Below are 27,162 nucleotides of genomic sequence, written 5' to 3' on the forward strand. Positions count from 1 at the left end.
TTGGTTTGTTGGTAGATGATCCAAGTGCCACTTCCTGATGAAGGAGTCAGGAAGATCTTACTCTGTTGTGCTTACATAACAGAGGGCATAAAGGAGAAAACATAGCATCATATATAACCGCTTCTCAGACAACCTTTTTATTATTATTACTCTCTATTTTGTTATTATTACTCTGTCTTGTCACAGCTGACAATTATCTAGTCTGGAAGCTGCAATTTATCTCCTTATCTATACAATTAAATATCTAGTTGCAGACTAAATTTATTGTTACTGATTGTATCCTACGATTTACTTTAGTTTGGAAACAATACACATGAATCAACGTTAATGACTTTTAATCATTTTCATAAGGTATTTTCAACTTCTACTATAAAATACTGGAAAAATCCTTCTGGTTATCTCTATTGCAGCAAGCATGTTAACAACTACCAAGTACAAGCACAAGGTATAATTTGGAACAGATACTGTTAATCTGCAAGACACAAATTAAACAAACTAAAAAGCAAAACATATAAGGAAAACCTGTTCTGAAACATGAATTGCTTTAACTTGTAAGACAATAGTCTAGAAGTTATCAGTCTAAAACATGAACTACAGCAGTTAATACAGAAAGCAAACCAGGTCTGAATGAGCTATTAGGACAAACTAAGTATCTGCATACTCTCCTAACACTGATTAATAACACTGTATAATAAAAAACTTACTACTAAATCCTTCTAGCAAGACAGGTGAATATATACTAGTGTATTGGGGTAAAAATCCTAATGGAGCTATTTTGATGAAGTGTATGGTGAGTAGAAACTGTGCATCCCAGTACATCTCAAGCAGCAATTAATGAAACATAAAGCTGAGATACCAGTTACTTCCAGATCTTAACTTTTTTCATTTACATATACACTAGAACCTTAAGACGTAGGAAATACTCAGCTGACGTTCAATTACATCATCTTTGTCACCTCCTGGCATCCTGTCATGAAGTTGCTGTGCTTACGTTAGCAAAGCCTTCCACACAGTGCAAGGCAGCTCCGGGCCCAGACCCTGCATTGAAGCATGAGTGAAGGGGTGATGTGAGGACAGACGGGTTGTCTGAACCAAGAGCAGCATCCTTGCTTCGCTGGTTCAATTCAGACAAGGAATCCTCCTAGAAACTCTCGTTTCAGGCCATTTAGAAGATCAAAGTGGGCAGTTTTTGTAGGCATAATAATAGGTTTCGAGCACAAAAACAATGCCCCCCTGTAAAATACACTGTCCAAGGGTGACTGATTTGCTTCAAAGGAGCATTTGGAGCTTGACAGAACTAAGACATCATCAGCATCTGGTAACTCCGCAGAGATCAGCATCTACTGTCACCTCTCTTGGACAGCAAAGGGTGCAAAGAACTTTATCAGACTGAAACAACTGCAGTCTGAGAAAATACAACAATAAACAAATATATACATACAAAATCTTTCATGAAAACTAGGAAGCAGCTAGCTCTCAGACTGGCTATGCCAAGTTGCCCCAGCATACAGGACCACTAAAACCCTGGTTTTTAAAGGGCAATTTCACACGGTAGCATGCAAAAAAAAAAAAAAAAAAAAAAAGGAAAAAATTTTAAAAAAAAAGAGAATTAAAAGGGTAAAAGCTATCTGCTACACAGCTGTGATTCCGGGTGCAGCGACATACTTACTGCTACTGCCGCTCCAGGATTTCAGCAGAGACTTAATGCTGATCTCGAAGAAGAGGGAGTCCTGCAGGCTGAGCATGGTGCGGGCAGGGCGGAGCGGGCGCCGGCCGCGCCGCCGCCTCCGCCAGCACCCGCGGGAGGGACGTGCCGGTGCCGGAGCCGCTGTGACGCAGGGCCCGGGGCGGCTCCTGCCGGGACCGAGCCCTCCGAGCCCCGCCCCGGGGCCGCTCCCGCCTCCGGGGTGTACCCACCCTCCTCCCGGGGGATGCTCCCGGCGACACAGGCACGGAGACCGAGCTACACAGACAGCCCTCGGCAGCCGAACGAAGCGACTCCTCGCAACTACAACCAAAAGGGGCGATAAAAGGCAGTTTGTGCTTTTCCGAGTTTTAAATAAACTTCCAACCGATCAGTTCGTGATGAATAAAACAAACTGCCCAGCGCTGTTCCGCGCAGCGCCAAAAGCCAATCAAGCCGTCTACGCTAAAAGATCAGCAAAATCAAAGGAGGGGTGGCAGTACAGAGGATGGGAAATCACAAATGTGAAAAACAATCACAGTGGAGGGCAGGAAGGCCGTAAGTATTCCCACAGTGGATGCCTGCAAGAGAACTAAAGCCAGTGGCAGTTCTGGATGTCCCAGCCCCAGAAGAGTTCAAGGCCAGGTTGGATGAAGTTCTGAGCAACCTGGTGTAGTGAAGGTGTACCTGCTATTGCAGGAGGCTGCAACTAGACTAGCTTTATTAAGGCCCCTTCCAACCCAAATCCTTTTATGATTCTGCTAGCTCTTTGGAGTTGGGTTGGTGGTGGTTGTTTTCCCTAAAGTCTTTTAAAGGACTTGAGCTGGGATTTCTTTGGTTTGGGTATTTCTCAGTGTCTTCTAAAGGACTTGACACAATTTTGGTATTTCTAATAGTTTACTTGGTATCATCTCAAATGCTACAATGGAAAGTCTCTTAGAAGTTACAGTTCTGGGTTCCAAGGGATGCAATCCAACACCGCCTTAGGTAGCACTAAGGTTTTAATGTCACTATTTTGGGATAAAGCAAGACACTTTACCAATAGCCTTTGCCCACTTCAGCACAGGGTAAAGCAGTTCAGATAAACCTCCTTCACCTTGTCCACACTGCCAGGTACAACCAAAAGCTGGTGTCTCTGTCAATTTGAGGTGTCATCTTTACACAGATCAAAACACACCTCAAAGTGATTCAAAATTTTATTGGACAATTGAAAAATTTCAGAAAGACTTCTACATACTGACAGGAAGAAATGACATAGAGAAAGTAATGCTTGTTTCCATGACTGCCACCAAATGACATGTGTAACACCTGGGTCAAGTAACAGAAACAGAGAGAACTGGATGCTGAGATTATTGTAGCAGTGGCTGCCAACAACAGTTTAACTAGGTCTACTGAAATTATAACTTGACTCACACCATATAGATGAACCAAAAAAATCATGTGGATCCAAGGTAGACTGATTAACTAAATCAGCTTTAAGGTGATTTTTTAAAAATCCACAGGTTCAAAACTGCTGCCCATACTGTACTAACAAAGTACAATTTACAGTTTACAGGAGTAAACAAGCCATGGGAGAAAATAGTACCTGTATCCTCAGGCAAATTAGAATTATCTAAAGTTGTAGGAAAGATTTAAGAACAGTGTACAAACTTTTAAGGTTTGGGATTTATTTGTGGTTTCGGTTTTGTTTGTTTGGGGCTTTTTAAATCTATATCACTCACCTCACATAGACACAAGAATTACCACTAACAGAGAGGTAACACAAACCAGTTGATGTAAAACTAAGTGGTTCCAAGTGACAGGTGTAACACAGCAGCAGAAGAACACTGAAGAAAGAGTGGGACAAGCCTGTCACTGCACTAGGCTGGTTCAAGCACTGGCTGTGTCATTTAGGAGATGAACAGTTTCGTTAAGAGAGAGACCAGTAACACCGTTCAGTTTTCATATATTAAAATAATCCAAATTTCCCCGTGCAAAAAGTATTTTTCTATAATTAGATACTATATTGCCACCTATATCAAAATAGTACTTATTTTCTTCCCAAACAAGGTACAGCAGAACATGCATCCAGAGACATGGGACTTGGCATCAAACTTTCTCTCATAAGCCTGTTTCAGGTAGTACTGCCTACACAGTAGGTACTATTACCTCATATTCCTTTTCATCACTCCTTTTATGAATACATTCAAAGTTACACTTCAAGCATTCCTCTTTCCTCTTACTAAATAAGACATAACAGAGGTTGTATTTTGTTATGAGTAGGATATAAAGGTCAGATTTTGGAACTGGCTGATGAATTTCACCACTAATTTGAAAGACTGTATTAATTATGGTTGGTCTCTGACTGCCTTTAACACTGGGCTACAGAGACTTCTTCAAAGGAATCGTTGTTAACAGTGTGCATTCCAAAATCATGAGCCAACTCTCTCAGCACCTCAAAAATAATGACTTTTTAAAATACACTTTGGGTTCTTTGTAGCTGCCCTTTTGCTCCCCTCAGCTTTTATTCTTTAAGTTATCAGTGCCAAAAACTTATTAAAAACAATCATCCCCAGAAACTCCAGGAGATATACTAAAACAACCCTACAAAAATACTAGTCTCCATGTTCCACCTTCTGGAATCCTGTGAAGAAGACTTTCAACAAACAGAGAAATTACCAGTATTTCTGTAAAGTAGTATTTCAAAATTAAATTATTAGGAAATCTTTTTCAAAATTTGCATTTATTTATGACATTGAGGTGTTTAGCCAAGCAAGTTATATGGCCTTTCACCACAGCATCTGAGATTTTGTAGCACTGTTATTTATTCATGGTATCAACTAATGATCACAACAGATTGGGTTTCCTCAAGGATACTAGCAATTGTAATTTTAAATGATTAACAGAAAAAAATATTAGCCCATTAACAATTTCCAAGAAATGAGAAATGTATGTACCAAGAGTATAACCTTCTCCTTCTAAGGATTTCAGTGGATGCATTGAAGACTAGGAATATATAATATTAGGAACCAAAATATTTTGAAAAGAAAGACGTTCTTTGAATACTACATGAATATGTATGCTCTCATACATACATGAACAGACATAGCAACTTTGATTAAATGGACATCACTAATTTATTACACCGAGTATTTTCAGAGTCCTCCCCCTCCCCCAAGAAAGGCAAAACCAAATTATCAGTAAAGTCCATTTCATAAATGGAGTAATGGGTCTGTCAGTATCTTACACCTATCATATAACATCAGCATCATAAGAGTTATCTTATTGTACAACTGTGCACAAGCCTTCCAACAATTATTCTTCCTAACCAAAGGTGTGTAAATAACAATGACTGCCATACCAGACTTCTTGGATGTTGGTTTTCCTTTGAAATGAGTTAATGAAACAACCTACCAAATATCAGAATAAACAGAAGATTTCAGTATAAACCACTAAGTTTAAAATGTAACCGTTTATTTTTAAACAAAACAAGAATAGTAAAAGCAGGAAAGAAAAACTATGGATTACGAGCCTCTGAAGCTTGGACAAGCACAGACAAGGCTAATTCTTTGAGAAGAGCCCAAGAAAACTCATCATGCAGAGTTACAAGGTATCAACATCATGACATGTAAATGTCATTTAAAACATGGATTTTTTTTCCAGTTCCTCTTTCTCAGAGAGGAAAATGAAAGAGTCTTCTGGAAAGTACACAGTGTCTAAAACTGACAGCAACAAGTATGACCACTAAAAATACCTATCAGTTTGAGTACTTACAAGAAGTCTTCCGTAAGATTAATATTTTACTATTTTAGATAAAATGGAAAATAAAGCACTTGCATTTAAATATAAGCAAATAGCTTTAATCTGGAGCTAGTTCATGTAAGAAAAAAAATCCAAAAAAGAAGATATGAAATTGAGGATCTGTGTGCATACTTTTATAAATAGGCTGAACATTACACAACTCCAATAAATACACAGTTTATATACTGATCCCAGTATTTCTATACCTTTTGATTCTGGATCAACTTCACTTTTAAAGGGAGTAGACTACTATAAAGTCTATTTTTGAGACTTTCTCAAGAGCCAAGGTGAGGTGTGCATGAATAAGCACACTGGTTTCAGTAAGCTCTATAAAAGAACATGACAAGAATTGGACTGTAGGTGCAGTAAAGCAGAAGCGCTCAATCTGCAGACACAAGCTGTTTGTACTCTACTAAAATGATTCATCCAGGCCACACCACGCTTTCTGCTCCGGTATGGAAAACTCTTAGTAAAGAGGATGGCCAGAAGCAAATTGCTCAAGCTGCTTCAGTGACCTAAGTCAGCAGACTGCAGGCTGGAAATAGACTGCTACATTACAAGATTCACGCACTGTAAGCCCAGCTGCTCCAGGAAGCATCAGACTGGCCATTTGTGGTACCATTCATCCATAGTACGCTTGACCTGCACAAGCAAAGCCCATTCAGCACTTCCACACATAGCTTTTAGATGGAATTTTCAATACATGTACAGTAAGCCCAGTCACAGGACAGGTAAGATTTGCCTTGAGTGTTTTAAGAGGACCCAAGCAATATAAGAGATTAGAAACTTTAGCACTATACATAGTACAGATCACAGAAATTTTATTTATTTGTAGCATTAAATATTTAATTTTAAAATTTCTCAAAGTATCATTATCCATAGCAGGATCAATACATTTACCAGAAATGCATACACAAAGGCTATTTGCACAGCTTTGCTTTAATTCAAGTAACATCATGCCTTTTTCTTGGAGTTGCCCAGACACATTGCTGGCAACTATTTTGAACAACGTACATGAAGTGCCATATGCACAATGCTGCTGCTGCAGTAACTGCCAGAGATCTGGCCTGTGGCAAAAAACTCATACGCAAGACTAAAAAAATTATTCATGCAATGCTGGTTTTGCTTCACCTCTAGAGGCTGCAAAGGTAAGAGGGGTTTTATTACTGAAGACATTGCTGTATTTATGATCTTAAAAATGCAATATTTAACTTCAAAAAGTTTGCTTTTAAATGGCAAAGAAATAGCACTTTATAAGTCATTAATTTGTGTTTCACAGGGATCATGACAGATTTTTAGCTTCATTTCCTTTTTTTCCCCCCTTCATTTGAAGCATTGCTCCCCATTTCTACAATAGCTTCATTTCTCTAGGAGCATATTCATAACTCACTACCTCCCTCCCTCAAACCCCCAGTGCAGCTCCTGCTGTTTTCTAATGGCACAGATAACAGAATACAATGAATGCAACAGAATGGCAAGATAACAGAATGTTATTTTTCTACTTATCCCTCTGCAAAATAATTTAGATTATTTTGAACAAAGCATTCTAGCATTAACACTCAATTAAAAACCAAAGCTAAAGGCATTATTTTCAGTCACAAAAAACATGCAGCTACCCTTGCTTCCCAAAAGTTTCTTTACAGTTTTCAGCCCTACTACATTTATGTTCAGGATGATAAAGACTGAGAGAAGATGCATTCAGAACTACAAATAATATTTCCATTTAAAGTAAATTATGAACTTTCCAGCTAGTTCTGGAAGGACACTGAAGATGCACATGCACAGCCTCCTCACAGAACACAGTCTTCGAATAGGATCAAAGAGGACACAGTTAATATTTAACCTTTCATTAAGTTAACAATATCTAGGTTGAATAGTAAGTCTGCTGTAAACAGGGAAAAAAAAGGTAAATAAAGGGAAAGAATCCCCCACAACCTTCAAGAGTAATCAAATCCTGAAAAATCAAATCATTTTCAAGGTACATAACAACAGCATTATGAATTTTGTAAGAGTTTATAGTAAACAAATACCCAATGCTTCCTGAAAATCTTGCTTTCCAGATCAGCAAACATTGTAAGACTACAAGGAAACAAATCAGAAATAAGAAGGTGAAACATATCAAAAACTGCAATAGGCAGTTCCTATTGAGATGACATTTAACCAATCTCCCACCAAGACAAAATGAGACAGGTAAAGTGATACCCAAGCCTAGTTGCTACCACATCTCTTAAGTCTGACAAATCCATTTCTCAATTGTCATAAGCAGCCCTGTAATTAAAATTCTGAAACATACAGTGATTTACTCCCTTCTCAGATGCTAAATTTCAATCTTCAATGACTGCAAATAAAACTTAGAGGTATAAAGCCCAATTAGGATGCTTCAATGTCAGACAACCTGAAACAACTGCCTTAAGGTCTGATCTGTCCAATTCTGTACTGTGTCAGCCTCCCCACTGTGCTTCAGCACAAACATACCAATGCACTGGGTTTGGGGAAGCGGCCCTTGGTTTTCACCAACCTTTAAATGGGACCTGGAAACAGTTACAGAGCTACACAGAAAATCCCTGCTTAGTTGCTGAGTGTTTAAATGGATAGAGTAAGGAAAGGCTTAACTCTGTTACCCTACAAGGCCTCAAGACAACTGCTACAAATCAGTTATGTTTCTATTTCTGTTGCTCCTCCCAAGCTGCTGGATGTCTGTGCCACTTTTACGGGAAACGTCGTATTTTTTTATTATGCAAGGATCAGTTATTCCATCCCTATAGAGAGCATTGGGGGGAAAAAAAAACCACTGAGAGCTTATGATTCATCCAGGAAAACTTTAAAGAAGAAAGTTTAAGAAAAAAACTACCTATAGGGATAAACTCAGCACAGAAGCTGCAATCTATTAAGCCTCATGAGTGCAATAGTACTTGAGCAGAAAATATTCTCGGATGCAGATTACCACTAAACTCACAGAGCAGCTGAAGATCCTTGTGTGTGTGCTCGCCCTGTGCCTGGAGGTGAACTCCCGCCTTCCTCCCTCTGCCATAAGCACAGCTGAGTGTTTGCTCCTGAGCCACTGTCACTGCAGTCCGCTCCTGCTCATACATTATAGCACGGTAGAGCCCTGCATATGCAGACGTATGTGTCATTCAGCCACCTCTGCCACAGGACACTTAACAGTAGGCAGAGGGATGGGCAATGGCACAGTGACAAGAGGGAACTACTGCAGGTGTCTCTGTAAAACCTCCTCACAATCATAAGCCTACCAGCTTACTCCACCATGGCTTCAATCCCTATGTAGGCAGCAGCTCTGCACATATATACTGTAGTCCTTATACATGCTTATAAGGACTTGGCAGTTGGACTTGAGAGTCAGGAGAAGGAAAGCAAAAAGGGGCAAGGCTCAGACAGCCAATTTTCTCTTGAGATTTCAACTCCTAAAACTGCCTTTCCTGATGTTTCAGTTACACAGGGCAGGAGCATTGGAGTTCCACCACCCAGGATCAGAAATAAATGAAGTCATTACATTAACATGGCATTCTTCACAGTTGAACTCAACTGGCAAATTTCTTTACTCCAAAGCCAGAAAATATTTACAGCACCTTTCTTTAGTGCTTTAGTTACCAGGATTTAAACAATTAAATGTTTTTAATGCTGAATTTTGCAGCTCTCCCATCCATGAAACACATATTCCTGCAGAAACCTGAAGCATAAGAAAAAATAGAGATGCTTTTAAGATTTAAAAAGGAAATTAAAAGGTAAAATATACATTGTTTTGCAAATCAGAAATAAAAGAATTAATATGAGTGTCTTTTCTGAACCTTTATCTTGAGCAAGTGTGCTGTTACACTGAAGAAAAGCAAGAAAAGAAATACAAAAATCAGAAAGGGGGAGAACCAGAAGTAGTAACAAACCCAAGGGCAGCTAAATATTAGATACTAAACACCTAACACACACTAGAACTTTACAAGGCCATGTTTGTCTGGAAGTTGTGCAAATAGTCCACAACACAAAGTTCCTTAAAGTGCCATAGCTGGTGGACTACAAACTAGCCTCTGCCAGCAGCTGCACACAGGGCAGCAGCTGCACAGCCCGGCGCTCCACCTGAACCACGGCAGGCAGCTCTGCATCCACACACCTGCATCAGGCACAGCACGTCAAACGAGAGCCATGGTGTCACCCCTCTGCAAGCCCTACTAATCACTGGAAAATGAACTGCTGAAATCAGGTGGTAAAAACATGTTCACATGAAATGGACAATGTGCTTTAGCTTCTTCTGTTCATTCAACTGGCTCTCCCCATTTGTCAGTCATATTATCTGTTGATAGAGCATTTGCATACTGTTCACTTCTTCCAGTAACTGATATGAACATGTTAATTATCCAAACACACAATGTACCTATAAACATCTATAACTTCCTCAATATCTGGGCAAATTAACCTACTCTGCTCTGCACAGCTCCTTCCCTGAAATAGAATTTATGGAAACCCCAATCAACAAAGTAAAAATAGTTTTAAACTAACTCTAATAAACTGAAAAAAAAATTCTAGATAAACACAACATTTTTATACAAGTTTTGAGGTTTTTTTATATGTATTACTGGTTTTCCCTGTTTTAAGTTAGAAAATACTTTGAAATTAAAAACATCCTTCCTTCAGCAAGTCATCCTCTCAAAGAAGTAACTGATACAAAACTCACACCAGTGCATTTTAAGAGATGCCAAGTGACACCAGACAGTTTTGAGTCAGTCTCTAATATGACCGTGCAACAGCATCCTGATGTTAGAGTATCTGAAGCTTATACTGCCACACTGGTCTTGTCAATGAGCACTGAAAGTATCCCAAGCAATCAGGGTCCACAACATGCCGGTCACTACAGATCTCTTGGACTAATCAGCTATTTTTCAATATTTTTATAACTATTTTTATATAGTTATATTTTTAAACTATTATTATTTATGTAGCATTGCCCTACAAAGGCATATTGCACAGCTCATGAAGTGAGGACACACCAAGTCCTGAACATCCAGAGCATGCTATGAAAAACTGCTGCAGACAAACTTAATCTCTTGAGAAGGTTCCACTGCTAAAGTGACGTGGCTTTCCCAAAGTTTTACCCATCTCTTCGAAACAGTAGCGCATTTGGATTTCTCATAACAAAATCCTTCTTTTATAAATAAATACAAGCATCAAAAATTTACAAGCATGAGTCAAGAATCCTCTTGTCTGGGAGGGTGGATCCTTGCTTGAAGGGACCTTTTAGAATTCGGCTGGAGAACAAGAGGGTGTGTGTTGAGTAAAACAACCAATGTCACTAACAGTGCCTCCCAAATCACAGCTACTCTTCAATAGCATTTACTACCTGAGAGAACATTTTCTTACTTGAAGAGCAACTAAAGGCTATTCAGAGCTAAGTCAGAGACATGAAAAATGACATTTACTGAAAATGGAAAGGCTTTCCAAAGTAGCCCTTGATTAAGAGGATGTAGTTGAAGTAGTAGTCTTTTTCCCCCAGTTTGGATCCACAAAGTTATTATAAAATAACACAAAGTTAAAACTCACAGGGTAAGAACCATCCTGTTACTGAAGAGCTTAAAACAAAATCAACTAGAAACGTAGAAGTTTACAAACGACCACATAAAACAGTTAACAAATGCAGCCAACAGAAACTACCAACAGTCATCAAAATTATCAATTACTAAAAAATAGCATATCTGACTCTTCCACTTACAGTTCACATTTGCATTAGAAACAGAAAAAGCATGCCTGAAGGAGATCAAGACTAGTCTGATCACCTACAAACTAAAACTTTTCCATTTGAAACACAGACTTCTTTTTCAAGTGACAGTTGAAAAGCTGTTTCACAATGTTCCAATTCGAACCTTTCTGTAACTTCAATCTGAATTGCTGGTATCGCAAGCATGGCATCTTCATATGCAGTTGCTGAATTAATCCTACTAGCAAATACTATACTGATCTTCCAAATACATTCTTGAGCATTAGGAGGATATTAGTTGGGATTTTTTTTTAACCCATAGATCAATTTTAATGTTTTAAAGGATAACAGTTTTTTACTTCAAAGAAAACAGCTCCTTAAAAATAAGCTGATACTTTTGTTTTACATGCTATCCAGTCTTTTATATACTCTCCCTTGGGATCGCTAACAGACATTATTGATAGCAGATTAAGTTTTAAAATCTGTTCTATGTGCAAGATATATGCAGTAGAATTCAAAACAGGAACAACATGCTAAACTATTCTGTCTCTCTCAAAATGTCACTTCCAAGGCCTGTGGACACCTTAGACACGAAGAATTTAAAAGAATATTTTTGTTCTTCTATTACCAGTATATCATAGATAGAACAGTTTTACAGTAGCAGATATTTTTGCAACAAGTTTGTCCACATCTTGTTGACTTCAGCACTTCACAACTTTCCTCAATCAGCTTTTGTAGAATCTTCTGAAAACTTATTTTTCTGTCTATGTTAAGTTTTCTCACATCCCCCACACGTAACATGTCTCTCTCTCTCTCCTTCAAGTTAAAAGCTTTATTTTAAACCTCTCACAATAATTGTAGATTGGAAAGGTCAAGAGATATTTACTTAATTTACAATCTTCCCACTAAATTTTATCTGCATTATTTCAAAGAATTAGCCTAAAGATAACATTTCTATGAATATTTGCAGCTAAATATTGTCCAATTTCACCTTTTTTTTTTTCCTTAATAAACTGGAGATTTTATTACTTCTTACTTTTCACCTTACAATCTGCAGGACAGAAAGTCAAAAGAACAGAAAAACAAAGTCGTAACAGCAGGTTTACTGACATTCACTTCCTAAATTTGCTGTTGGTTATTTCTCACAGTGTTCCAGTTTGCTGCCTATCCACTGGTATTGAAAGGGAAGGGGGGTTTCCTCTGGTTCAGCAAGTAGAATTGTCTCACCAAAGACAGACATGCAACAGGAATACAAAAAATGAATATACAAGACAAGTACACAGGTGGAAGGGTACAATCTCCTGCTCACAACACTGAGTCATTACATTGATTCAGCTGTCACATGAAAGCTCATACTAACACTATGTCTGAGAAAACCTTTAAAGTGCTTGAAGTCCAGAAGATGCATAAAAAGAGACCCTGCAAATGTGATACAAAGATAATCTAGTAAGTGACCAATAGCAATAAAAAAATTATAAGCTCTCTTCATCATGTGTCAGAGGAAAACAAGTCAATTACCTCCTCACTATATACATATGCTCCACACATTTATATCAATATACCTTACATGAGTGAGCTGTTGAGTATGAAGAAATACTTCTAGATCCATCTTTGATTTGTACTGATACACACCTTGTATGAAGCACTAGATTTCAATTACTTCACCACTTGACTAAAATATATTCATTGTAAATTCTGCATACATTCTTCAGAAGAAACCCTGAGAAAAACTACAGCAGAAGTATATTAAGTATATAGTCAAGTATGCAATTTTAGAAAAATCAGTTCTTCAACAAAATAAAAATTATATTTGAGATATGTCTGACAATTAAACACAACTATAGTTGATTTTCTATATTAATGGTAAAATAAAGAAGTCAGAGGCATACCCTCTTTGCACTTGGGCTTACTTTTAAAAAGATTTGCTGGACCTGATTTCAGTTCTTTATTGACTCCATCTTAAGCTAATGCCTTACTTAAGAAACATTTACCCAGTGGTCATTTTATCTGCTTATAAGCAGTAATAATAAAACCTATCATGCCTGCACTTAAAATAAAACTCTGGAGAGATGCTTGTTTTTCCATTTATCTAAAATATTTAAGAGTTCATTTTCCACAAATCAATTAAAACAGAGGATATCCAAAAGGTGACTGCTACTTTTGGTGAGGGTAGGACATCAAATGCTGTCTCCACTACTGACCCAAAAGGCCCTTTCAGCAAGTTGATTCCCCTTGCTGATTCATTTCGAAAAGTGCCCCTAATACACTGGAACATTTTCCACTGGCTTTGTGAAAATAATCAGCTCAGGGAAAAGCCACACCAGAACTCAAGAGAAGATGGGGAAGGCTGCACAGCTGTGAGTGAGATTGCCCTTTTCATTGACAGCAAACTGGTAGATCAGCCTGATCCGCTTGTAAAACTGCACTCAAAAATCAAACCAAAATCTGCTTTCCCTCCCTTCTGCTGCAAAGAGCTTCAAGCACAGACTCCAAAGGCCCTTAGGAGAGGTTCACTTATTATTTCTTATGGAAAATATACACAGAATTTCCTGGGACATTACTCAAGCAAAACAATGTTATCTGCAGTGATAAGAAAACAAGGAGAGAGGTTAGAGGCTTTTATGTAAAGAGTATTCTGGATCCCAATCAGTATTATGGAGCAGTCTTTAAACACAAGTGAGCAGACACTGTGGGGGGGAAGCCATGGTACTCAGCTGCACACCAACCCCTCTAGTGTTTTCTGACCAAAACTTTATACTTGTACAGAAACTGACTTTTATTTCATGTATAAACACCAAGTCCCAGGTCATCCTTTGCTGTACAAGGCTGATTAGAGATGCAACTGCGACCTGAATATGCCCTGCAGAGCCGCTGATATTACAGGTTACACAGCGCTCATAGGTACTGTATGTGTATCCAGCCCCTGCTGCTAACCCCTGAGGCAGCCACGGCTCCGTTTCTTTACCACCAAAGAACACAATCCCGTTGGTGTATTTTTACTCTCCAAGCAGAAGCACTTGAAGAGAAGTAGGTTTTCCATACACAGAAATCACATGGGGGGGCTGTGAGCAGCGAGAATACTCCCATCACTGATAAAGTTAACATCTCTTCTACAATTCTTGCAGATTTAACTTACACAGCTGGCCATTAAGACAGTTCCACAGTGTTAGCTACCCTGCCTTGTAACACAGTGAAAGCACAGAGCTGCAACAGGAGGGCACATTTCACACACCACAGGTACAGCTGCCATTTGCCAGTTCACTCAGAGCAGTTGTGGTGTTCCCCTCCTTTAACACCACAATCTGAATTGGCCATGCTCAACTTTGCATGTTTTGCTTGGATTGTAGATTTTTTTTAAGCAAATTTTTACAACTGAGAACATGCCCACTCTTAAACGCTACAGCAAATTTTTAAAAACTGCCTGTTCTTTTACTAACCTCTATTAGGCATTGTAGTGCATATAGTCATATACAAACACTTCAAGTCAGTTGTGGTTCTTCTACAATTGTACTCATCTTACACATCTAAAAAGACAGTTCTGAAAAGATTTCTGAAATACACTTGAAACCATTCTGATGGAAACTACATATTTTAAAAGATGTATCACAGAGCATATATTTGTAAGGTGCTATTTTCAGCTCTAAAACAAAGTATATACTGAGTAAATATTTTGACAGCTGATCTGGTAAATATTTTAATAACAAACAACAACAAAAAATTTCACCACCTCAATTTCCCACAAAAATTTCAGGTCAGCTAGATGCAAACCCAACTAGCTGGTATTATAAAAATAATATTTTAGGATTTCAATGACAGGAATAGGTTTTTTTGCTTGGTCTGTCTGTTGGAGAACTTCTAAAATATGCCTATACTTAAAAATAATTGTCAGGCTCAGAATATCACCTAAATTCTCACCAAAACAAACAAACAAAAAAAAAAATCTTTAACAGCAGCAATAAGGAACAGAAGGCAAAAATAAAAAATAATAAACACCACTCATTCTCAAATTCAAACAGTAATAGGACAAACGACCTTAGCTTTAAATTCTATGGTGTATTAACACCACATCTGCCAACAATAAGCATGCTAGTGTTTACAATATTTTTTTCAAATAATTATATTGTTTTATTACCTGTTTGGTCAGCACCTGCCTTCTGCAGCATACCCAACTGGTAAACACAGTAGTTCTTTTGCTCTATTCCAGCAGAGCAGCTCATTCCATTACCAAGATACAAAAATAGAAATAAGCAGATAATTTAAAGAGGATTCAGCTACTATCTGCTATTGTAAAAGCATGATCCCAGAACAGACTCTAAGTCTTCATTTCGTAAATGATGACATCACACTAAGCAATATTAGTCAGGCACTGCTGGTTTCCACAAAATCACTCCTAATAGTCACCATTTGGCACATATTTAAGAACCAAGAGAGATAAATTCATCTTTAACAGTCAGAGCAGTTTATTCTATGTTTATTATCCTCATTTGCTCAAACTCTCAACAAAACACTGAACAAAGATGAATGAATCTGTTTTGTCTACAAACTTCAATCAGCCTACAGCATTTTCTTTTAACACAAAGACAACTCTATTTCTTCTGAAGTTATAATATGTGGAAAAAATATTATTTAAATGGAGAGCTATAAAGAAGTTAGAATATAGCATAAAAGCAGAATTAGTGAGATATACCTATGGAGATATAAAAGTTGCAGTGATATCCAACTATAAACTCCAGGGCTGTTGTAGAGCATTCCAAGTTAAATGAGGCTAAAAAACCTTTGTCATCAGACACCATGGGCTTCTGATCAGTTTTCAAGTATACAGGCAGCATAACAGACTTTATTCTGTAGGCAGCCTTCAGTAACACACAGCATTAGAACATTAACTTGTTGTAATTTGCTGTGCACAGGAACAACTTGTTTAACAGATCAGAACTGTCCCTGCTTTCCTCAGCTGCCTATTTTACTCAACCTGATGCACTGAAAAAAGTGGTTCATGTTACAATCAGAAAGGCTAAGAGAAGTCTTTCCAAGAAAATCCTTTTCTCCCACCACCACCACAACCTTTATTCCCTAAGGCTCTAAGTTCATCATCCAGTAAGACAGATGAATGTCTCTATCTCCCACCACTGCAGGTATATGGAAAAAAAATTATAGGTACAGAAAAAATTTAAAAGTCATACTAATTCTTGAAAATATCCAACCTCACAGTGAAGGGCAAAACTGCACCTGACAGCCAGCAGAATCCAAGACCATAAAGGCTTAAGACTGCACTATTTTAGCTGAAGACAAAATGAAAAAAAAAATTAAACCGAATTTTCCATTACCACCCAGCTATCTGAAAAAGGAACATGAACTAATTCTACTTTTTATTAGCACAATACACTAACAATATTTAGCCACTAACACATAGTAAAAAAAACTTTAAAAAAATCATATAAGCAACCTTACCCATGTTCTTGAGGTTAAAAATTCTCTACACAATATCCATATTCTTACTTGACTTATTTATATAATACGTTTACTAAAAATGTGCAATCTTCAAAACACTAAAAAAGTGAAACATCTACTGTTTTGAGACAAAAAAATCTCTTTTAAGAGTTCAAAAAACTTAGGGGATCAAAAAAACATGAGAGAAAAGATGACACAAAACTCACATCTTACACTGCAGTCACAGATCTCTGTGTAGTACACTTCTGTCCAGACAACTTAGTGCCTAATTTTATGTACATTACAGTTTAAAAACTTAAACATAATCTTATCCCAGAAAGTGGAGGGGAAAAAGCCACACAGGCATGCAAAGACAAGAAGAAGGCCTGAAATTGGAAATACTGAAAAATTGCTTCCACATACTAACAAATGACAATGCGTCAGTGATAAAATAATTCTAAAGTTCAAGTCATAGGAACTCTGATAAAAAGGCCTTTTATAATCAAGTTTGTCAATTTAACAAAATAATCATGATCTGAAGAAAGAGCTTAGCAATCAGTTTCCACCAGGTTGGTGACATGGATACATACAGTAATCAGGATGTAAAACATGTGTCTCCTCGTCTTCATCTATTGTCTGTCCTAATGAAAACAGTCTGACCCGTCTCATCTTCAGCAGCCTTGGAGAGCTTTCACGGGCTGTGCTCCCAACATCCAGAACATCTCCAGAAGCAGCAGTGGGAACAATTTTTTTCAGGAATTCCATTTTTACATGCCCTCTGTGTTCTCAGCAGTTATGCTCCACAGAGCGTGGCTCCCACATCAACTTCCTTGAGCACAGAGCTGGACTTCTTCTGGTGATGTCATGTTAAACCTGGGTGGTGCCAACAGCAGCGTCAGCTGCCAGCCAGCTGCTCCAAGGCAGATTCTAAAGACATTTCACTGTGTGGACTGATAAGAAAACCAAACACCACCAAGCCTATATATTAACCAACGCATGCTAAACTCTGCACGCCAAGGAGACACTATTTAGCACTGCAAAAGTTTTAAGCCCTAAGAAAATTTGCAACACATTTGCAAACTCATATCTGACGGAGTTCAACAGCTCTTCATTTTCATGAAGTACACAGAGAGTGTTCTTCTGTATTTGAAAGATAACACTTATCTTTCAGAAAGTCTAGGCACTTTGTTTTTAAAGCTGGTCTATAACATCACCATTCACATACTCACATAGTTTTAGCCACTAACTGCAAAAATACTAACTTTTATTATATTTATGTGCTGTTTTGCTGGGACTCTGGTGCTATTTTTACCACTTAAAATATTCGCACCACCTTCCAGAAAACTACAAGTACAGAAATAACCTGTCTCTTGTCCAAACATCCACTTTATCCCTAGGGCTACTTCTCCATACATGCCTGGTTTAGCTGAATTTTTTGGTTTTATTTTGGGAAGTTTAAATGTTGTTTTATATTTAGCTTAAAGAAGCCAGAAAGATGACTTGCATTTGGAGCAGAAAGTTCAAGGACAAAACAAATAAATTATCATAGAAGAAGAATGTTCTTTAAGGCTTTCTACAACTGAGAATACGTATCATTGTTTGATTTAAAGTATTCTTTTATTTACTACACTTAGAGTGGAGATAGACACTGTACTAGGCAATATTTCTACCTCATTTACCACTGAAGACTGTAGACACTGCTCAGAGGAAACACACTAAATGCTCACTCCAAACATCTCAGTGGCAGCCTGCATGATTCTGTTATTTTTATGAAAGCAGCACAGTGTCCAAGACATTGCTGAATGCATGCAACACAACTACCCAAACCACACATGAAGCATAGCACACTTGTATACATTCCTCAAAAGAAGGTATTTAATCCGAAATTCACTACTGTTTAGCTCTTAAAAAGAAAAAAAAAAAGTCTATGAAAGGTATGCAGCATAACATGTTTTAGGTCTCAGAGTTTCAGTTACATGCTGACAAGGGGCTGCTCAACTGGATTAAGTTGTCAGTCTTACTCAACTGCCACGTATGCTGTTCAGAATGCCACAACTTGAAAAAGTTGGTAGAAGTTCATTAAAGCTGCCACCTAAGATATTTTTTCAAGTTCTATATAGACTGAAAATGTCTTTGCTATTCAATTCTGTATTAAAATTCCCAGATATCCAGGTTAGTCCAAATTCCCCTTGTAAATGCATATAAACATCTAAACATTTTTTTTCCTTGTAAATGAATACAAAATTCTGACCTTATCAAAAGAAACATATTGCAAGAATACCACTTCCTGCAGGGAGATCAAGCAGAAAAGTCTCCCTATAATGATTTCATTCACAGTGCTTTACCCACAATACAAAAAAAAACCAAAAACAAAAACAACCAAAAAAAAGAAAAAAGAAAAAAAAAACAACAAAAAACCCCAGAGAAGTAGGTTTATGCATTTTCAGAAGAATAATAAAGATACCACAAAGACAATTTGTGATTACAACAGATCGTGAGTCATTACAAGCTCAAGCCATCATTTATTCACAATAGCATTATTTTCTATAGAATTCCTTTTTTTGCCCTTGAAATCTTGCCACAAACCTACTTTGCGGTTCCTAGCATTTGGGAGCAAGAGAGCAATTCAGATGCTTCCATGAGACTGAGAATGCTTCCAACTATCCACCTGCCAAACTGGAGTTTGCAGACGGGGCAACCAGACATTTCATTTTGTACCTATCTTAAACTGCCTCTGAAAGGCTCAAACTAGGTTTTAAAGCGCTCTTAACCACGCTAGGGAGGTTTTATGATGTGTGTGGACTCAGGGTGGAGTAGACATGTAAAGTTCAAGTACCAAGTACACCACTTACCATTAAGTGCACAAGGTGTGACATTTTAAACAACATGTGGCATATGTGAGTTAATCATGAATTTAAAAAGCAATTAGGTGTTGAAGCTATATTTTTTGCAAAATTAGAAAACAATAGCCTTTCAAGTAATAGGATGCATAAAACACAAGTAATAAAAACCACCCTCCAGACACATGATCATATTTTAAGATTAAACCTGATAAACTAATAAAGTTTATACAAAACAGATGTATCAAAAAGCTTTTGACTGATTTTTCCTTCAGGGTTGCTTTTGACTCTTAAGAACATCAGGAAGTGTTCTACAGGAGATAGCTGGGGATGCACACATGTATATTTATCTATGTATATGGATGGCTGGAGCTTAACTCCAGGACTGCCATACTTCACTACATTCTATGAAAACAGTATTTTGTAAAAAATGAAGGCAAGATACATGGTTTATGTTTTTGCCTTGGTATGTCATTTCACACATACTCCTGCCTCACATTTGTTCTTACCATCTTCTTAAACAGTACAATGTACAATTGTGGGTTCTATACAACCTAAGCAAGTTTTACAGGTTATCCATCAGTGTAAAACATATCAGAAGTCCTACAATTGTTACACCTAAATTCATGTTTAAACCAAACCAAAACAGGCAACAATAAGCCTTAATCAATAAATTTTAACAGATTAGGAATAATAAGACTTTTTAATTCTTATTCTGGAATCTCTAAATGAAAAGATTTAAAAAATAGAAGACTTGCTCTTAAAACTGTTATATGCATTACAGCAAGTTCTTTGATGTCTTTTCACAAGTATTCCACTTTGGTTACACTCAAAGGATGACTGATTTTGCGCTGAAGTGCCTGCTGAAGTCATTCAGGCTTTCCCTGCCACACTTCTTGATGTTTCCATCACTAGCTGGCAAGATAACGTCTGAGCTCTGCACCTCTCACTAACAGGAATCCACATTAGCAGAAGGGATTGCAAACAGATCATGAAACATGCAGAAGTATAATAGTGAGAGACCCAGTGAATGATCACAGCACAACAGCACTTCTCAGAGCACTGTCTCCTTGGATTAGACCTTTCAGAACACAGATAGCCAAGTTTTTTGGCAGAGGTGCATGGAAAGCCACATACATGGGAATTCCACCGAAGCAGGTGAACCTGCTGATGGAGGAACATCCCAAGAATGAGAAATATGAAAAAACAAAACATGGTCAATGACAGAAAGATCCATGTGAGAAAAAACTACTTGCAAGTGACTTGAATTCACATGTGCAGAGAATTCCTAGAATTAGCAATAATAATAATAAAAGACAATTATAAACCAGACAAGATACTGGGAAGCTCAATTTTGGAAGACTGCCAAGAGGGCCTACAGCCTACCACAAACCACTCATCATTTGACAGGTCTCTTCCCGAACAAGCGTGCATTGCAAACCTGCAGCTTTGCAACACAAAACGTTTCTGGAACTACCCCGCCGTGCCAGAGAAACGCCAGCGCGGCCCTACCTGCTGTGGGGGAAGGGGCAGAGGGTTCTTTCACGTTTAACGCGTAAGACGACAGGAGGGTGCTGGAGTGGGGGGAAGCGCGGCGCCGCCGCTCTCCCCGGGATGCGGCGAGGCGCGGGGCGGGAACACCGCGGCTCTCCCGGGAGCCCCGCGCTCCCGCTCCCGGAGGGCTTTGCCCGCAGCGCCGCCCCGCGGCCTGAGGCCGCACTGCGCCCGCTCCGCCGGGCCCTCACAGCGGGCTGGTTCAACCTGTCAGGGCCGCACAGACCGCCCCGGCACAGCAAAGAGGAGAACTGCGCCCGATTTCTCGGGCCCCCGCAGAAGGCAACAAGTTCAGGGGAGCTTGCTCAGCACGATGGGAACACGTGTTCCAAAATACAGCCACGTTAAGGAAACTCCCTGTCCACCCATCCGGGAGCCACTCTGCCAGCCGCCCTGGCAGCACCTGAGCTGGGATGAAGGCCCCTTCACAGCTGCACACCCCACAGTCACAGTCAGAAGCGGTTTCTCTGCAGGCTCTATCCCAGGGTTCCCACAGCAGAGTTTCAGATGTCCAGATCCTTCAAATAATTTAATCGTGGTGCAATAATTAAACGACAAAATAACAGCTGGAGGTGGTGCCTTGAAGGAGGGACCCTGAGCAAAGGAACCCCGGGTCATTCCTACCCTCACAGTGCAGGCGCAGGGATGTCTGGGATCTTCCAGCCCCATCCTCGGCCGCCTGTCTCTGAGTGTCTGGTGCCCTGGCTGGCACCAAGGGTCCCCATGCCCTTTGTAACCCACATTCTCTTGCCTCAGGCTGCTGGCTCCGCAGAGCTCAGCCCGGAGCTACACACCGAGCCACATGAGAGGAACGTATTCCTCAACAGCCATGCTCAATATGGCCGTTTGTACAACCATGCTGGCAAAGGACACAGCTGGAGGCACTCTTGTGCCAGCAAAGTGGAAGTTCACACTGCAAACTTTGGTGGCTTAAAGGTCTTTTCCAACCTAAATTATTCTATGATCTCCCCTTTAGGTAAACACTGCTATGGGCTGGGCACATCTATTGGCACACAGACCCTGTGCTTTCTCCCAGCTTTTCAGCCACAGGACAACGTTAACCAGACAGAACTACATGTCTGGGATACAGAGTAGACGGGGTCAACTGATGAAGCGATTAAAAAATGGTTTCTTACAAAATCAGTCTCATGGAAGGGTGAGATGGTAAGGTTGTTGCATCCAATGCCACCACATCAGAAGCCATTTTAATTCTAGTTACAATGTTTTTTATATATTTCTTATCCAATCAACTACTTCCACAAAGCGTGCTAGCATCTTCATAAACCAATCATTAATTACTTTACATTATTCTGCTGCAATGCGTCTCTTTTCATCCAATCATGTAACTCTACAGAAACTTATTGCTGTATCTTCTACTTGTTACCAACTCTGTAACAAGTACCATTACTAGACTTTAAAATTTTCTACTATCTTGCTTAGCATATTTATTTGCTTACATGAGGCATATTTCTACTTGCTTAAAACATATTTCTGCTTAAACTACAAATCTTTATTCTTACTTTGTGTCTGTTTCACTTTTCTGTTCTAAACCTTCAAGCCTTCTCCAAGGTCTTAGGTCAAACATTGTATACATCTCTATCTCTGAGCTTGTATGCTCGAGGCCTTGGGAGCTCTCTATGCCTCTATTTCCCACAATGACACAGCCAAAAAAACACAAAAACCACCAACATTCCCCTGCAAAATAACCCACACACCACCAAACAAGAACCTACAAAGCAAAACTATCTTTCCTGCTGGGACACTGGTACTGGAGGCATCACCAAAGGAGTTTCAACAGGAAAGACCCAGCAGCATAAGAAAGGGTGCAAGCTTTGCCCTTTGAAAGAGTGAGCAGGCCAAGTGATGCAAAGTGGTCTCTGTTTGCAGCTCTCCAAGAAACGTTAATATTCCTTGAAATTAAGGGTGTTAACTACACATCCCATACTGAACATAGCATATAAAACATACTAAACATAGCATTAGTGTGCACCAAATAAACATGACTGTTTTCAGCAATTTCCTCATTTCAATGTGACATCACTGTTTCATGTGGAAGCAAATTTGCTAAAAAACTGGACTAACTATAAGAATACCCAAATATTTAGGAGAAAAACCCAAGTACTGGAAGTTTCTTCTTGCTGCTTAGAAGAGAAGACAAATTTGTAAGACTATTTGTAATAGCTTGTCATATCCCAATAAAAAAAATCTACTCTTAAAAAAAAAGAAAGTTATGATACAAGACACACAACATATTTAAAGGAATCAACATGCCATGTCTATTTCAAACTTTAAAAATATATTTAAGAGGCCATCCTTCATATAACTTACACTTAACTTTACAGTTAATTCCTAAGCTACTTGGCATTAATGGTTTCCTTGGTTCCGTTCAACTAATGTAATTTCACAGAAAAAACCCAACCAGGGACAAATCGATTTACAATTTTGCAATACAGTCTCTCTATATCAGTGCAAACTTGTTGTAGCTATTATTTTTCATACAAAATACTTTAAAATTAAGCCATTTAACCTTTGTATAGTTTTGGTTTACTGCTTTTCTTAATGCAAAAATGTAAATAGTTTCAGTAATCTCCACACTTGTCTTAGACACACCTAGCTATTTCCTGAGAAATGAAAGAAACAAACAACAGTCAGTTTCTGGTAAAGTTTCACTTTTCTTTTAATCACTTAGGCTGTATTTATTTGCTTTAAATGGGGCTGGAGATCCTTTCAGAGCAAGTTGTGGGGCTTTTTCTTTGGAAGGCTGCAAATTTCCAGGAATTATTTGAGGGGGAGGTTTCAGAGTTTGGCTTTGATTATATAGCATTAGAATTAAAAAAAAATACAAATATCTGTCAAAATATATCCATCAGCAGTTGAACATGAAACTGTTACGTTCACTGACAGAATACTGTATTATTCTGTTTAACAGAAAAGCCCCCAAATTTTTACCATTTACGTATTAAGTTTTAACGGTTCTTATCTTGAGGTCACATGCAAGAATACAATGCTTTCCTGAACTCATTAGGAGTTCCTGAGCAGATCAAGGTATTGTCTACCCCACAGCTTCTACAATCCTCAGTCAGGCTTCCTGTTGCTAACCTCTTGCTTGTTCCAAGTACTGATATATTGCACAAGATCTTCCAAACTATGCAGCATAACCTGAACCATACCCATTTCCATGCAAGTAGAAACAGCAAGAGAAGACATCGTTACACAATCCCATAACAATAGAAGTAGCCAGATCTTCTTTTTTCTTATAAAATAATCGAAGTGAATGATGACAATCTCGACGTTGATATCTCTATATAAAGGACATTAAAATAAGCAACATTTTAAAACCAAAGGTTCGTTGCCAGAACAATGGTAATACTGCTGTGAAATTGGATCTCTAAGGAATTGAGACCTGAAAACTTTTACCAAAAGCTTTAAGAGCTTTACAGAAAAATAAGTTGCCAATTGTTAATGCATAGAACAGCCAGAACAGACAGTAAGTGATAACCAGAGACCAAGCACACATGTATTTCCAGAATTACTCAAGAACAGTGAGTCAACATGTATTTCTTAAACAAATATCTGGGCTATTTAGTTGATGATTTTTACAGCCACTGTCACTGTCTCTGTTAAAGTGTTTCTCTAGCACTACATAAAAGTACACATCTGGAGAAGAACTTCCTCATGTTTGAATGGACAACTTTTAAAATCATGTTGAAAGCATTAAAGTCAAACAGCGTGGGAATCTATATTCCACTGTTCAAAATAACCATCATTCCAAACCCAAAACTGCATACAGCACACTTATCTTGCTTCCCTTACCAAGCCTAACCTAACTAATTCATTGCTTAAAATTTTATACAAGGCACGCACATTAAAAATAGTTCCCCCAGGTCGGTAGTATCATTATCTTTTTTTTTCACGGTGACTTCTCCATAGCTTCTACTACTTAAAAAAATAAAATAATCATACTTAGTGAGTTCATAGGATAAGCTCTGTTGGCAATAGTAATGAAAAAGCTCTCAATGCCTCCATTAAATACAGGTTCTGTCTTGGTTTACACCTATCCCATCTATTTTAGTTCTTCCAAAATTAACTGGGTTCTTGAAACATGGCCACAGAAAGTTTAATCTACGTGGCAAAATAAAAAGCAGAAACTAATATTCCACCTACTTGAAAGAAAACCCCACCTACCTGGGTGGCTGCATTCACCAGTCCATTCATGTGGATTGACATGCTCAAGTCCCTACTAATTTAGGCTCTGTTATACAGACCATAATACTAAAACTCTGAAACTCTCTCTACACTGTATGAATATAGCATATGTATCAGTATGAGTATTTAATAGGTTTCCTTTTGGTGTTGTGTCAGCAAATGGGCTGGACTGTAAATGGAAACATCTGGGTTCCTGTCTTGAGGAGGAGGAAAAAAATCAGTAGCAACAACCAAAACACCAGATACTGCAAAGAATGCACCCAGTAGAATTCCACATGGGCCTATGGGCAGCACAGTATTGTAGCTCTAAATACATACACATTTACAAAATATCATTCATGTTTAACATAAAACAAGATGTGTGTAGGAACAGTAACTTTGCCTCTGTTGCTGTCTTTTAAGCAAAGTCTGTTCACTGTCCTTCTGAAGTTGCAACATCTGCTCTCAAAGGCCAAAAGAAAGCATGGTCTATCAGTTTTACCACTTGACTATAGAAAAGCAGTGTGTTATATTCTTTTTGAAGGACAATTTAGATGTTGGTTGGATCTATCCATACTCATTTCAGCTCAGAAGTACTTTAGCGACAATAGTTGCCGTGTACTTGGCATCAATGCCTATCTATTTCCTACTAGTAAAATCCTTACATGCAAAGCAGCAAAGCAAAGAGCATCTTTACATGGCACACTGACTCAGGAATGAGAACTCTGACTAAGGAACCAGAGCTCCCTTCCAACCCGAAGCGTTCCCCGAGTCCGTGACTGCCCTTGCCCATGAACTGCAGTGCCGGCTGCACCCACAAGGGGGCAGCGCGCACAGCCCAAAGGCGGGAGGGCTCTGCTCCCAGCGACCCCCGTTCGCGCGGAGCAAAGAAAACTCCAGAGAACTGCCGAACATACAGAAACTACACAAAAGAAAAGCTAATTCACGGCAATTCGAGAATTACTAGATGCACAGAAACCACATTTGGCTTTGGAAATCCCCAAGACGCAGATGACAGGGATGCTATTTGCCCTGTTCCTGACCTCTTTTTTGGATATTCACTTTTGGCCATGATCAGTTTCTACACTGCATTACAACAAATGTTCGTGTTGGACTCAACACAGCACAGACTTCTAGTCAGACAACTGATATCTGAAGTAGCAGCTCAAGCTGTGTTAACAGTACAACAGAGACAAGCAAAACAGAAAGAGGTAGATGAAAATCTATGACACTGCTGCGAGAAAGACCTTACCACTTAGAAGCCATTGTTAACCACTGACGAGAGCTATCCCACTCAGGATGGATCCATCAAGACATTTTCCCCACGAGTCCCACGTTGTGCTTCGAGATGTAAGAGCAGACAAAGATGTAAACAGTTTTGAGTCGGCTGGTATGTAGCCAAAAACTGGAGAAAGATCTCCAAACACAGTACAGACAAATGAAATACAGAACTCTGAAAAAGAAACAAGAAAAAAAAAAAAAAACCTTAGACATTTAACAGAGATGTCAACAATTTCCCAATGCTTTAGAATTCTAAATTTATCATTGAAATGTTAAAAACTATAAAAATTTGTTTGTTACATTTGTCTTCAAAATTGCTGTTCTACTCAGAAACTAGTCATTCTTAATGATTTTTTTCCCCATGAAAGAGAAAAATTAAAACTGACACCAAAATAACATCTGGTTTCCCACGCTCAGCATATTCTGCATGCATCCATTCCTTATGAAAAGTTTTAATTGCACTTTAGTTACAATCATATTTTTATTAATCATAACTTACCACTCTAAAATGCAAGTAATCCTGAATCCATTTTTTTCATATTAGTCCTTTTATTAATTTATTTTCTGATTTTTTTGGGGTTTTTTTTTCATCTGCTCAGTTAGCAGGAGGATGTGGTCAGAAAAAGAAACAAAACAATACTCAGAGCTGGGTCTTCCTAACAAAGCCTTGAGAACTTCTGCAGACTTCTTCACAATAGAAGTTTGTATGC

General features: G+C 38.6%; 1 protein-coding gene across 15 annotated transcripts in view; it reads right to left on the minus strand.

The window, feature by feature from the left end:
- The window catches only part of FRYL (FRY like transcription coactivator), a 162,814-nt gene that overhangs the window by 117,659 nt on the left and 17,993 nt on the right, over positions 1-27,162 (minus strand). For 7 of the 15 annotated variants that reach the window (XM_038134172.1, XM_038134171.1, XM_038134162.1 and 4 more), the window contains exon 1: positions 17,183-18,941. In XM_038134172.1, the coding sequence (XP_037990100.1) occupies positions 17,183-17,357 (175 nt within the window). In that variant the 5' untranslated portion in view covers positions 17,358-18,941. The other 8 variants (XM_038134170.1, XM_038134167.1, XM_038134168.1 and 5 more) reach the window with 4 other exon arrangements.

This window comes from Motacilla alba, chromosome 4 (genome assembly GCF_015832195.1).
Source record: "Motacilla alba alba isolate MOTALB_02 chromosome 4, Motacilla_alba_V1.0_pri, whole genome shotgun sequence".
NCBI lineage: Eukaryota > Metazoa > Chordata > Aves > Passeriformes > Motacillidae > Motacilla > Motacilla alba.